The sequence below is a fragment of the Pleurodeles waltl genome, chromosome 4_2 (genome assembly GCF_031143425.1).
Source record: "Pleurodeles waltl isolate 20211129_DDA chromosome 4_2, aPleWal1.hap1.20221129, whole genome shotgun sequence".
Lineage (NCBI taxonomy): Eukaryota > Metazoa > Chordata > Amphibia > Caudata > Salamandridae > Pleurodeles > Pleurodeles waltl.
In genome coordinates this window covers 1055825774-1055840623 of record NC_090443.1, presented here as the reverse complement: position 1 = coordinate 1055840623, position 14850 = coordinate 1055825774, and the positions used below count along the sequence as shown (strand labels likewise).

The window sequence follows — 14850 nt, the reverse complement described above, 5'->3', positions numbered from 1 at the left end:
TCGAGAGGGCATGCAGAAGTCCTGAGCTCCGATCCAACACAGAGGCCCTCATTCTGACCTTGGCGGGCGGCGGAGGCCGCCCGCCAAAGTCCCGCCGTCAGGTTACCGTTCCGCGGTCGAAAGACCGCGGCGGTAATTCTGACTTTCCCGCTGGGCTGGCGGGCGGTCGCCTTCAGACCGCCAGCCAGCCCAGCGGGAAAGAGGCTTCCACGATGAAGCCGGCTCGGAATCGAGCCGGCGGAGTGGAAGCTGTGCGACGGGTGCAGTTGCACCCGTCGCGTATTTCACTGTCTGCGCAGCAGACAGTGAAATACATGTAGGGGCCCTCTTACGGGGGCCCCTGCAATGCCCATGCCAGTGGCATGGGCACTGCAGGGGCCCCCAGGGGCCCCGCGACCCCCCCTACCGCCATCCGGATCCCGGCGGTCCGACCGCCGGGATCTGGATGGCGGTAGGGGGGGTCGGAATCCCCGCGGCGGTGCAGCAAGCTGCGCCGCCGCGGAGGATTCAATGGGGCGGCGGTACACTGGCGGGACCCCGCCAGTGGTGCCGGTCCGACCGCGGCTTTACCGCCGCGGTCGGAATCCCCATTGGAGCACCGCCGGCCTGTCGGCGGTGCTCCCGCGGTCCTCCGCCCTGGCGGTCAAAGACCGCCAGGGTCAGAATGAGGGCCAGAGTGTCTCCGAATGAGAACTGTCTTGGGAACTTCAACAAACAAAAGCTTGAACGCTGCGTGTTCTCTGCGGTGGTGAAAAGATCAAGCCAGGCTTCGCCCCATGGCTGGAAGATGCCCTGTGCCACCTCAGAGTGCAGCCACCATACATGATCTGCTGGGCGATGTCGGCTGCGTTTGTCCGCCCTGGTGTTTAAAGGTCCTCCCGGGTGCTGTATGACCAAGGAGATGCCCTGGCAATTCAGCCGCTTCTGAAGGCACGAAGCCTCTTGGCACAGGACCCATAACCCCACTCTGCCCTGTTTGTTGCAGCACCACCTGGTGGTGGTGTTGTCTGTAAGTACTCCAACCCATTTCCCCTTGATAGAAGGAATACTTTCAGTATCAAGTGAATCGAGCGTTACTCCAGCAAGTTGATGTGGAGACCGCCTTCCACCGTAGACAAGAGTCCTCTGATCTTCACCTCTCCCGCATGACCTCCCAACCCAGCAATGATGCACCCATGACAAACGTTAGCTTCGAGAGGGGCTGTGACACGTCTGACTGCAGCCCAGCAGCCACCACTACAGATCGTCTGCCATCTTCCTTCACATCAGGATGGAATTCGAGAGGTTTCAATGCTGCTGAGCCCACCGAGACTTAAGATCCCACTGTAGAGCCTGCATTTTCCACTTGGTGGGGTCCACAAGCAAGACGCAGAAGGCCAAGAGGCCAAGAAGCCTCAGAGACGTTCTCCCTGAGACCCAGGTCAATGGTTGACAAATCGGGATCATAGCCCAAGTGTCCCGGACTCGCAGTCGTGGAGGGAAGTCTCAGGCAATCACTGTGTTCAGAGTGGCTCCAATTAAGGGGGGCTGCTGTGAAGAGTCGGGTGTTTTCGGCATATTGGTGGAAAATCCCAGCTATGTCAGTAGGTTGGCCATCTGGAGGTAGTCCACGACTGCCTGAGGGGGCCCGCCTTCAGGAGCCAGTTGTAGTCGAGATACAGGAACGCGGGTATGTCCAACCTCTGAAGATGGGGAGCGACCACCACTTACCCGAGGAGCACTGGTGAGGCCAAAGGGAGGCAGCAGGAGCTATGAGTGGTCAAAGCCTACGTGGAACCGCAGGTAATGTCGGTGGGAATACCGGGCAGGGATGTAGGAATAAGTGTCCTGCAACCCAGTCTCCTGGATCCAGGGCAGACAGAACTTAGGCCAAGGTGAGAATTCTGAACTTGTCCTTCCCGAGGAAGAAGTTCAGGGTGCAAAAATCAAGGAACGGTTGGAAACGTCTGTCCTTCTTCGACACCAAGAAGTAACAAGACTAGGAACTAGTTTTGACTTCTGATGCCGGTCCCCTTCCGATGGCTCCCTTGTCCAAAAGGGCTAGAACGTCCCCTGGCAGAAAGGGCAAGTGATCGTCTGGGAGCTGTTTTGGTGTGAGTTGGCAATGGTCCTCTCTGAAGGGTCACCCCCATACGTTTTGCCTTTACCCTTCATTTCTTTAGCTGAATTTGTTTTTGTTGGCCTTAGGACTTGTGCACTTTACCACTGCTAGCCAGTGCTAAACTGCTTGTGCTCCCTCTCTAAAATATGATTTGAATAGCATATACCCAATTGGCATATTTAATGTACTTGTAAGTCCCTCATAGAGTGGTATACCATATACCCAGGGCCTGTACATTAAATACCACCCTTGGGCCTGCAACACTTATTGTGCCACCCACTTAAGGCTGGTTGCAAAGTACCTGTGTGTGAGGGCACCCCTGCACTAGCAGAGGTGCCCCCACATCACCCAGGACCATTTTCCCGGACTGCGTGAGACCGGAAACGCCATTTTACGTGTGTACTGGACATAGGTCACTACCTATGTCCAGCTTCACAATGGTAACTCCGAATATGGCCATGTAAGGTGTCTAACACCTGGGAATTTCACCCCAATACTGATCCTGGTATTGGTTTTACAATTCCATGCACTCTGGGGGCTCCACAGTGGACCCCCAGTACTGCCATACCAGCCTTCTGAGGTTTTCCAGGCACCCCCAGCTGCTGCCACCTCACAGACAGGTTTCTGCCTTCCTGTTGTTTGAGCAGCTCGAGCTCAGGAATGCAGAATAAAGGATTTCCTTTAGGAGAGGGGTGTTACACTCTCTCCCTTTGGAAATACGTGTTACAGGAATGGGAGGGGTAGCCTCCCAGAGCCTCTGGAAATGCTTTGAAGGGCACAGATGGTCCCCACCTTGCATGATCCAGTCTACACCGGTTCAGGCACCCCCAGTCCTTGCTCTGGTGTAATACTGGACAAAGGAAAGGGGAGTGACCACTCCCATGTCCATCACCACCCCAGGGGTGGTGCCCAGAGCTCCTCCAGGGTGTCCCTGGGTTTTGCCATCTTGGATTCCAAGGTGGTGGGGCACTCTGGGAGCATCTGATTGGCCAGTGCCAGCAGGTGACATCAGAGCCCTCCCCTGATAGGTGCTTACCGGTGTAGCTGACCAATCCCACTTTCATGGCTATTTAGGGTCTCTCCTCTGGGTGTTTCCTCAGATTCAGATTGCAAGACTCCAGCAGGAATCCTCTGCATCCTTTACTTCATCTTCTACCGACAAAACTGCATTTGGACCCTCCAGGAACTCTACAACCTGCAACAAATAAGCAAAGACGACTTCTGCAACATTGTAACTTCAGCTCCTGCCAGCAACTGCAACTGTTTCCAGGTTGTGCATCCTCAGAGGACTACCTGCCTTTAGCCTGCACCAGACGAACAAAGGAATCTCCCTTGAAGTGAAGGAGCCACTTTCCTGCTTCAGCAGGCACCCCTCTGCAGCTACGACCTGTGGCGTGGGTCCCCTCTCCTGAAGAAGTGCATGGATCCAGCAACACAGGTGGTGGACTGTAGTTGTCCCGACGGTCCTAAGGTCCAGCTGTCCAACTTTGGTGGAGGTAAGGCCTTGCCTCCCCACGCAAGACAGTACCTCCGTGCACCATGTGTTTTGTAGTTGTCAAGGCTTGTTGGCATACTTCCACAAAGTTCTTCAGGCACCGTGCAGCTCCGACCACCAGCAGTCTATCCTGGGAACCTGAGTGGTACTCCGGCGGCGTGGGATCCCTTTGTGTAGTGCTGCATGGACCTCCTTTTGCGCCATCTTTGTCCCCGTGCTGTATGACTTCTCTTCATGCTGCCTTGTCTTCTGGGGGCTCTCTGAGTTGTTGAGAGCCCCTTCTGTATCCCCCTCCTGGGTAGAGGCCACCAGGTCCCTTCTGGTCCTGGGCAGCGCCATTTTCCGCTAACCGCGAGCTTTGGATGTGCCAAGGCTTGTTGGCGGAATCCAGTGACGCAAACCAGACTGCAATCATCCATCCGGCGTGGGACATCTTCTGCACCAACCAGGAACCCGCATTTGTCTTCTTGGGTGCATAACTGACTTTGTCTTCTCACTGGTGGTTCCACTTTTGCACCTTCACCCGGGTTAGCAGGGGCTCCTGTTTTCCCTGAACTCTTCAGTGCTTCTTGGACTTGGTCCCCTTCTTCCACAGGTCTTCAGGTCCAGGAATCCATCATTGGTGTCTCCCAGTCTCTTCTGGTTCTTGCATAATCTTCTATCACGACTTCTTGTGTGTTCTAGGAAACTTACTGTGATTTACTCCTACTTTCCTGGGCTCTGGGGTGGGTTCTATTACTTACCTTTAGTGTTTTCTTACACTCCAAGCGCCCCTCTACACACTACACTTTCCTAGGTGGGAAACCGACATTCGCATTCCACTTTCTTAGTATATGGTTTGTGTCCCCCCGGCCCATTTCTAACTATTATGATTTTCACTATTTGCACTGTTTTCTAACTGTTTTTACAGCTATTTCTGCATTCTCGTGTATACACTGTGTGTATTACTTACCTCCTAAGGGAGTATAGTCTCTAAGGTATTTTTGACATTTGTGTCACCAAAATAAAGTACCTTATTTTTGTAACACTGAGTATTTTCTTTCATGTGTGTGAGTGCTGTGTGACTACAGTGGTATTGAATGAGCTTTGCATGTCTCCTAGATAAGCCTTGGCTGCTCATCCACAGCTACCCCTAGAGAGCCTGACTTCTAGACACTGACCACATTTCACTAATAAGGGATAACTGGACCTGGTATAAGGTGTAAGTACCCTTGGTACCCACTACAAACCAGGCCAGCCTCCTACATGTCCTGGCAGTGAAAAACTCTCAGATTCGTTTTTCACTACCCCTCCCATAGGATAACATTGGGGATTTCTTATTACACTTAATAAGCTGTAATTCCTAAAAGAGAGGAGGTGGATATATCTTGTTTGGTACTTATGGAATTGTAATGATAAACCCTCTTTAATGGTAAAGTCGAATTTATCATTACAATTTTAAAAATGCCACTTTTAGAAAGTTGCAAAAAGAACAGTTGATGGACGGAATGCAGAACAAATCCAAACATTCAACCCCAGTCACAGATCTGGGTTTAATCCATCAGTTTTTTTGCTCACCATGCCATTCCAGTTTGGACCCAGCCATATGCAAATCAGTCATGACCCTGTTACCCCTAGGAACAGTCCAGCCCGAACTGCCAGACCAGGTCTTTCCTAGACCAGAAACAAGCATCCTGGGACCAGTTTCGGGGTATCACAGCTCTTCAGTCGGGCTAGCTTCAATCTGGTGGCATAGTGAGCACGGGACCCATGTCTGGGCATACCCTTCCCACTTGGGGCAACAAATGCAAAAAGAACAGTTGATGGACGGAATGCTTTTGTGTTACTTTTAGAAAGTTGGCATTTTCCTGCCCTTAGCCCTTTGTGCCTGCGGCCTGTCTTGGGTCACATGACTGAGTGTAGCTGACAGCTAGAATTTGTGAATTTCTCCCAGATAGTCACACAATAGTCAAATTAGCTGTACCTCAATGGGCCATTAATGGCTTGATGGGGGCAGCAGAGCTGAGCACAACCCCACTTGCACCTGAATAGTCCGTGTCCTGTCTCCTCACAATAGGCCTAACCACCCGTATTGTCAGTGCAGCCAGCTTGGGACCAGGGCAGGGGAGGCAGGAAACTCCCAGAACTTCAAACAACCTTTCCAGAAACTTCTCCCACCTCATAGAAGCAGGGCACCTTAGTATAAAAATAGGGCTGTCAGATCGACTCTTCAGTTCACTACTGCACATGTGAAAGGACTCTCAGAGCGCTGTTGTGACTTGCTGCTCTCTCTGCCAGACTGCTCCTGTACCTGGAAGGACTGCTTTGCTGCCTGGAGCCTGCCTTGAGCCCTCAGAGGCCAGCCCTGCTGCTGAGCCCTGCATTTTCACCTGCAGCCAGGACTTCCAAAAGTGACCCCAAGGGCTAGTTTGCTGACCTCCTGTTCACAGCCACAAGGACATAACAGGCTCCCACCATCTTGAAACCGTACCTGGACCCCACCTTAGTGTGTCCTGAACCCCCAAGTGGTATACATCCCTGGACCCCTGATTGTGGTGCTAAACGTGCTCAGATGGTCATTTTCCAAAACTGAGCACAAAATTTGGCCAAAAGGTGCTCTGAGAACCAGGAGGAGACCGGAACCAACTAGCTCGTCTAGCTGACCAAGGTGCATCAACGGTCTGATTGACTTTGCTGCTTCTCTCGCTACGTTCTCCGTAGCAGCGAATCCAGCGGTCCTTCGCCAAAGGGGTGTTCGACCTCGTGGAACTGTCTTCAGCTACAGTCTTCGCCTTCGTCCCACTGGAGATTTTTGACTTGCATCTCAAGACTAAGTCCAAAGGTAAAAATCTTCACCTCGGCTTCGCTCCACGGCTATCTGATGATGAAGCTCTCTCCTCGGACACTCCTGCAACCTTGTTCCACTCAACTTCTACCTTCTCAGACATTTTCTCTTCAAATTTTTTCAAAGTCCGAAGGTAAGCGCTGGCCGGGGCCAATTCATTTCCTGTATCCGAACTGCGCTCCATCTCAGTTGGCCTTAACTTTTGACTTTGCGCCACCAGATGTCCACGATTCGCATTTTTAGGTTTTTAGGCGCTATTTTGAACCTTAAACGTTAACAATTCATAACTCCGGTACTACTGATTGGAATTTTGTCATTTTGGTGTCAAATATTTTATTCCAATTTACTCTATTTTTTCTAAATCCGTTTGGGATTTTTATTGTGTTGTATTTTCACTTTATTGCTGTTTGTGTGCTGCATACATTCTTTACACATTGCCTCGAAATTAAGCCTGACAGCTTTTTGTGCCAAGCTACCCAGGGTTAAGCACAGCTTAATTTTGTGACTTTTTGTAGTTCTCCCTGGAAGGGACTGTGGCTGTTGCTTGACCAGGGTTCACACCCCAATCAACCAACAACCCAGTTTCTCACAGTGTGGGAGGCATGCCAGAAGGGAAGGAGAGGAAGGGGGGTGTACCCATTCTGGACAATTTGTAGCACCCACTGGTCAGATGTGATGCTCCACCTCCCATGGATGTAAAAGATGATCAGACCTCCTACTGCGCACCAACAAAGTCAAAATAAAGTGGTTTGGCAACAGCTGCAGAGGGAGGAACTGGGGATTGGGTAGTTTGTTGTCCCTGGGGACAGGACTCTGGTTGCCAGATCCCTACCTCTGCCTCAAAAGGCTTGGGAGGCTTTTTGCTACTGAGCCGAGGTCTGATGAGACCTCTGCTATATTTCCCTTCCACAGCCTCGAAAAAGGCAACATTGTTGGGGAAACTGCAGTACCAGCGGTTGGTTCTGAGGTCTTCTGGGACCTTCGGCAAGATACCCACCACTATGTCCCACAACACATGTGGGTATATATCCTGGAAGCAACTCAAGGTCGCTGGATGGAGGGCAAGGCTAGCGGAGGAGAACATGCATTTTGCAAATGTTTCCTTGCATTTTTGACTGTCTATCCAACAGGGTGGTCAGAAATATCTTTGGGTTCATCCTACTCCTAGACGACTGAACTACTGGGCCTTGTGGCATTGGGTGTTGGAGGAGAAAGGGCAGGTCCCCTGATGGAGGTCTGAGTCTCCTCGCTAGTTGTTGGTTCACCGAAGGGCAAGAGCCTGGCTTGGCCTGGTGCACGGCAGTTTGTCCGTCACGGCCTCATCGAGTGCCAGGAGAGGCTCCTGTGCCATCTGTCCTTGTTAGGACCTCGGGAAGAACGTTGGTTGTGATGTCAGTGGTGGGAAGTTGTAAGTGAAGGCTACCTGCTATTCTCCTAATCATGATCGCAAAGGAGGCAGGCTCTTCAGTGGCTGTTACTTATCACAGAAAGCATGGTAGCACACCATACGACACAGGTGCTGCCTACACTAGGTCAACAACCTCAGATCCCAAGTTGGGAAGTAACTGGAACGCTAGTTTCAAAGCAAAGGGAAGTTGTTCCTTATGGAAAAGGAGGTCTCACACTCTTAGCAGAGTCATGCTACATCACTAGCCTCCTCTCCCCACCCTGGTAGGACCATGCCACCAGGGCGGACTCAACCTCTTGGTGAAGCTGGGCAAGAGGGAGTTCTTAGATAAACACTACTGGACAGCAGAGGGGATCCAGATATACTAAAATATACCCCGAGGACTGCCAGTAAATTTTCCTTCAATGGTGGTGTCCACAGGGATGACTGAAAACAGACGGGCGGTATTGCTAAGAATAATGGCTCAGTCCGTCTCAAAACACCAAAATGCTTCTGCCCTCCCAATGAGCCTTTCGTGTTCTGGGGCATTTCTCAGGGCTACGGATCCCAACCGGATCTGGCGTGCTAACGCCACGATCTACCTATAACACTACACAACACTCAAGTCCTACCTGAGTGATGGAGCTGAGGTAAGGGCCTATTTGGAAAGAGACTAAACATTTTTACAGATTAAATTAGCCAATATGCAACCCTTTTATCTCTAGTATTCCTCGATCACAAACACTCGAGCATGCAAGAGATAGTCACTGCGAATCACTGCAAACAAAGGGAACTATTGTGCCATGAAAACATGCGTACATGTCTATATGGTTATATTGTCACTAACTAATCAGCATGAGGAGGGAAAGAGGTTTTTTTATTAACCCCGTTCCCATGTTTTATTCATCAGCTAGACAACAGACGCTAAGACTAGGCAAGTAGCAATATTGAGCTAAGAAAATAAAGAGATATCCCTTACCCTAAAGCACTGGTCTCCAAACTTTATAATGCCGCGACCCCCCGGTTGAAAAATAAAAATCATTGGGGCCCCCCTCAGAATTTTTCACAATCATTTTAAAAAGATGGCAATGTTTAAATATGTTAAGACATATTTAAACATTGCAGTTAAGTACTGTTACCTTTTTTAAAAATGCAATAACATGCTTCTGAATAAAACAAAGGCCTGTTACCTATATAATGCTTCTTTTGGGCAGTGTCTGGTGCCCCCAGTAGATCACTTGAGGCCCCCCTAAAGGGGCCCACCCCCCAGTTTGAAGACCTCTGCCCTAAAGTACTGGGGATACTTGTTCCTGATCTGGGACGAGGATGGTGTTCTTTGTAGTCACACATACTAACAAGGAGAAGATCAGAGATTATCAGAAGGAAGTGTGACACTCAGAATTCAGGGGTGTTATACCCAGAGAATCATCTTTGGTAAATACATCTTGCAGACGTGGCAAGCACTTCAGTGAAGCCTGCTTTGAGCAGGTGGTCACGCCCCTTCTTGGTGAGTAAGTTGACGTAGCTTCACATAAACTGAGAGATTTGTACAAGCAATGAGGCAGCCAATGCACAGGGAAGGATAGTCATTCGTGAACTTATTATCAATGGTATTGTTTGCATCACAGGTTCCCAGGCTCAGGAAAATGAGAAGGTCTCAGTAACTGCCGAGCTCATAATCAGGTCCTTTGATTGGCAGCTGTTGCGAAGGGGATTCACAAGGCACTTAATTAATGTCAAAAAGTGAATAAGCATGTACCCACATCAACCTGGTAGCTCCACTTGGTGGTCGTGAGACAAAAACGTATTTTTCAAAGACACCGTATGATCCCACACCAGTTCACAGTCTCCACCATGTCTCAGGTTAGGGCCGTTATTCAAACATATACTCGCCCCCCCAGAGCCTCATCTATCTGTGAGCTCCCACAAGCCCTGTGAGCCGAGGAACCTCCACCATAAGCTGCGTAAATAACATTGCAGTCATTAAAAATAAGGATGAATGGTACTATGGGTGGGGCTGAGTCACTCCGGCTCACATAGACATCCCCTATCACACACCTTTGCCATCACACTTGCAATATTCGGACAATCACTTCAGGAGAAGACCTGGACGCGGTAACCCAAGGAAGCCCACGCGTGGGCGTTGCTCATGTCGCCAAAAGGTACACCGCGCTGTGGCACCTAAGAAACCCTCTCCCAGCCCACAGGACGGCAAAGTGGAGCAGGGTGGGTCCTTTCAAGGCTCCTGTGGGGCTGAGGAGCCACTATCGTTGGCGCCATATCATTAGATTGCATTGAGGTTAGATTGATATCATTAGATTGCATTGAGGTTAGATTGATATCATTAGATTGCATTGAGGTTAGATTGATATCATTAGATTGCATTGAGGTTAGATTGATATCATAAGATTGCATTGAGGTTAGATTGATATCATTAGATTGCATTGAGGTTAGATTGATATAATTAGATTGGATTGAGGTTAGATTGATATCATTAGATTGGATTGATATCGTTAGATTGAGCTGCGCCAAGGAGTGATGGGAAGTGTAGATTCCCAGAAAGGCAGTTACTCGAACTGAGTTCGGTTGTGTCGGGCAGGAGAGATTAGTCTGTACCCCTGTAATTCTTAGCCAGCCAGAATGTTTAGGATGTACATACAATGGGGGCAAAAAGTTTGGGACAACATAACTTATGGTGTTCCCGTATTGGTCAGATGTTTGAAGGTAGGCCGTGAAGAGCGCAACATACATCCTTTGGCGATCAGATAGCAAGACGCTTACTACAGCTGTAGGTGGACAGTTGTGTCAGGCAGAAGACACAGGGCCTATATTTAAGAAAAAGCGGCGCATCAGAGCTAATACGACACTTTTTCTGCCCCCCCTTCCGGCACCTAACAACACCATGGTTGCACCGTATTTATGATTCAGCGCGCCATGAAGGTCATTATCACAATAGCATCAAAAGTTTTTACGCTATTGTGGCGCTTTGCTACACTGGCGTCAAAAATATTGATGCTAGTGCAGCACAGTGCAAGGAGACCCCTAGGTTTCTATGGGAACATCATTTGAACGTCTGTTCTGAGCAGGCGTTAAAAATCACAGCACAGATGGCGTAGTGAAATCTGTTAAAATTCACTGCGCTAGTTTTGCGGGCCTCCTAGCGCGGAACACTCCCTTGCATACATTATGCCTGGTGCAGGCGTAATGTGGTGCAAGGGGTTACAAAGTGGTGCAATGCTAGCATTGCGCCACTTTGTAAATATGGCGCGTGGAAAAAGCCACATTAGCGCTGCCTTAGCATAAAAAGAATGACGCTATAGTGGTGCCAAGGTGGTGCTAGGGGCTCTTAAATATGCCTCAAGTTTTTTGCAGGATTTTTAATGAAATGTTCCATCACACGGGCCTAGCAACGAATATTTATTTTTGTAAATTCCTTTCTGCAGATGAATTCAGGGCTTAGTAATGCTCACAACTACCAACAGGATGGGTGAAAAGAAACCAACTGACAGAACAAACCATGAAAAACCAGGGAAGGCAGATTGCTCATCTATTTATGGCACCGAGGGACCCTCATCGTTAAGGTCGTATTGGTCTGTGCGAAGTCTCCATCGCCATCTTTGCTCGAAGCACAGCAATGGTTGTATCGTGTTTGCCATGTTTGTGTTACCACTCTATGCCACCTGCACGTGGCTTTTCTCAATTAAGTGATTGGCTCGTCTAGCTGAGACCCATTTACATCTGATAGTACCTCTATGTTCACAAATGCGGGCTCCTATTCGTCTCGTGGTCATTCCGATATACCCTAAAATCCCTGGGCATTTGATCATAAATGCCTTGTTCCTAGTTTTGCAGTTGGTTAAACTCTTTAGTTTCCATAGAGTAACCAGTCCAAGATCCAGGTCTGTTATCCTTCTAGAGAAGGGGCAAACGCTACAATTCCCACACGGGGAGCGCCCCACTGCCGGCGGGAGGTCCGACAATGTTAACTGCCTTGTCTTCCCAATGGTACGTTTCGGACGACCATATCCTTGTTGCGTCTTGCTCTTTTAAAGGAGTGCGTGGGTTTTGCAAGAGGATGACCACCTGATTGAAGGATTCTCCAGTTTTTCTAAATACTTTTCTGCAGGTGGTTGGACAGGGAGCTGAAGGTGGTAGCACAAATCAGCTTGAAAGTTGTGAGCAAGTGTTCTCAGCTGCTATAAGCACTGTTTTGTTAGCTCTCCGTATCAACTTGAGAGGATAATTCTTTGCTGCTAGTTTCATGGAAAGTTTTTCTGCAAGTGTCTTATAGTCTTTAGATCGGAACAGTTCCGTCAGAGACGTAAGAACTGTCCTACCGGCAGATTCTCCCATAAGACTCGGGCATGGAAGTTCTCAAGGAATGGTAATTCAGTACCTCCAATGGTGATGGGAATCCATAAGAAAGGGTTCAAATCATTCAACCAATTTGCAAAATCTAATGCTTCATTCCTTGTGCCTGTCCAGATTACCAATACATCATCGATGTAACGTTTCCATAGTCTGATCTTTTCTTGAAAGGGATTAGAAGGATGTAGGATGAATTCTGTTTCAAAAGAATGAACGTAGAGGCATGCCAGGCTGGGAGCGAAGGTGCTCCCATTTGATGTACCATAATTCCTGAGGAGTAATGGACTCTCAATCAGTTTGGTTCAGGATCCTCTCAATTATTTCCAAAGTGGCTTCTTGGGGGATGTTGGTACACAGTGACTCAACGTCTAAGCTGATCAGCAGTTTTCTTTCATTGTCATAAACCATGTCTTCCAAAAGTTTCAGAACATCCTTAGTGTCTTGGAGGAAGGTTGGCATCTTCCTAACCAGAGGACGGAGGAACACTGTCCAACCTGGGTGGGATATGTGGTCTATGGTGAAGCATGACACTATTAAGTGTGTGAGACCACCTATTCCAAAAGGAAGAATCCCCTGCATAAGTATCAACACAACGTCTCAAAAAGAGAGGTTAAGCATGACAGAATCACAACCAAAGGGGTTGAGTGATCACATTCCCTCCACACCGTTTGTGTCTGCTGCTTTGACCTTGGGAGGACGTGTGGAGGCTTCACCTCTCACCTCTCTTTGTGCAAGGGAATCATGTGAGGAGCCCAGACACCACAGACAGACCACCTGAGGGTCCATCTACAATGTCTGTTTGTGGCAATCCTTACAAGGTTTGAACCCTTCCGTTTTAGAGCAGAACATGCCCCTTGCACACTAGTAAACTTTTCAAGTAAAAAGTCTGTTAGTCCTGACGGAACTCGAGGGAGCAAGCTGTGAATCCTCATCAGAAGGTGCAGAAAGAGAGGAACTGACATCAGCGCAGTGATGGTGACTATGTGGGGAGCCCTGACATCTTGTCTGGGGTGGGACGGATCCAACGTGAAGTCACACAATGCCACCTACTGACTTGCGAGGGAATTGCTGAGAAAATTCTCCAGATTCATCTGGCGCAGGGAGGCATTCAAAAAGTGAGGTATCAACCAGAATTACAGACTACCACAGTGCCAAATGGCTTGTTACTTGTTGCTTCTAGTATGACTGGAGATGATATACACGTATGTAACATACCTTAACAAGTTTGTGAAGCGCACACCCCTCTTAAGGTTACTTGCTATGAATGAGAGACGTTGATTGCCGGCAAACTCAATGAAACTTCTTTGTCAATCTGTGGCGGATGAAAACCTGCGAGGACCCTCTGTGTTTTGGACTCTTGGAACAGAGGAAGGATTAAGAGAAGAAGAATAAAAAAGGACTTGATGAGATGTGTAAAGTGTGGAGGAAGGAATGAAAGAGTTCAATATGAAGAAAGTATGAAGAGTAAAGATAAAAAGGAACAAGTAAAGGGAGAAATGATTATAGGAATGATTAAAAAAGGGAAGAAAAATGAAAGACGAAGGGTGAAAAGCAAAAAGAAAGGAAGAACAGACAAAAGACAAGGTCAGACTGGCCTATGGGACAATCAGGCAGTGCCCGCTGGGATTGGGTGACAGGCAGTGAGTGGGCGTATTTTTTAGCAGTCAGTGGGCCTGTTTTATGACCACAACGGCTGGTTTTTACTGTTGATTTCCGTGATATTACTACAAACATTGCCTGCAGAAAACATAAATGCTTGCACTCTCCCATACCTTGCAAAATACCCACACAGCGTGTCTTTACAAGTACGATCAACGTATGGAGGACCTCTTCTCCAATCATCAAGGCATGCACAACCTCTGATCCAGTCATCTACTCATGCAGGGCCTCTGCTCCAATCATCAAGGCATGCAGGACCTCCACTCCAATCATCAACACATGCAAAACGTCTGCTCCAATCATCCACTCATGCAGGACCTCTCCTCCAACCATTGAAACATGCAGGTCCTCTGCTCTAGTCATTCACTCATTGAGGACTTTTGCTCCAATCACCCACTCATGCAGGACCTCTGCTTAAACCACCCACTTATGCAGGAACTCTGCTCCAATCAGCAAGGCATGCAGGACCTATGCTCCAATCATCAACGCATGCTGGACCTCTGCTCCAATCATCAACGCATGCAGGACCTCTGCTCCAATCATCAACGCATGCTGGACCTCTGCTCCAATAATTCACTCATGCAGGACCTCTGCTCCAATCATCAACTCATGCAGGACCTCTACTCCAATCATCCTCTCACGCAAGACCTCTGCTCCAATCATCAACACATGCAGGACCTCTGCTCCAATCACCAACTCATGCAGGACCTCTGCTTAAACCACCCACTTATGCAGGAACTCTGCTCCAATCATCAAGACATGCAGGACCTCTGCTTAAACCATCCACTTATGCAGGACATCTGCTCCAATCAGCAAGGCATGCAGGACCTATGCTCCAATCATCAATGCATGCAGGACCTCTGCTCCAATCATCAACGCATGCAGGACCTCTGCTCCAATCATCAACGCATGCTGGACCTCTGCTCCAATACTTCACTCATGCAGGACCTCTGCTCCAATCATCAACTCATTCAGGACCTCTACTCCAATCATCCTCTCATCAATGACCTCTGCTC

At 48.8% G+C, this 14850-nt stretch overlaps 1 protein-coding gene across 1 annotated transcript in view; it reads right to left on the bottom strand.

Annotated features, from left to right (window-relative positions):
- The window catches only part of LOC138294025 (T-box transcription factor TBX10-like), a 107654-nt gene extending 93607 nt beyond the window's left edge, over positions 1–14047 (bottom strand). The window contains exon 1 of the mRNA XM_069233276.1: positions 13948–14047. Within this exon, the coding sequence (XP_069089377.1) occupies positions 13948–14047 (100 nt within the window). The remainder of the gene's footprint in view (positions 1–13947) is intronic.
- Between the last annotated feature and the right edge of the window lie 803 nt (positions 14048–14850).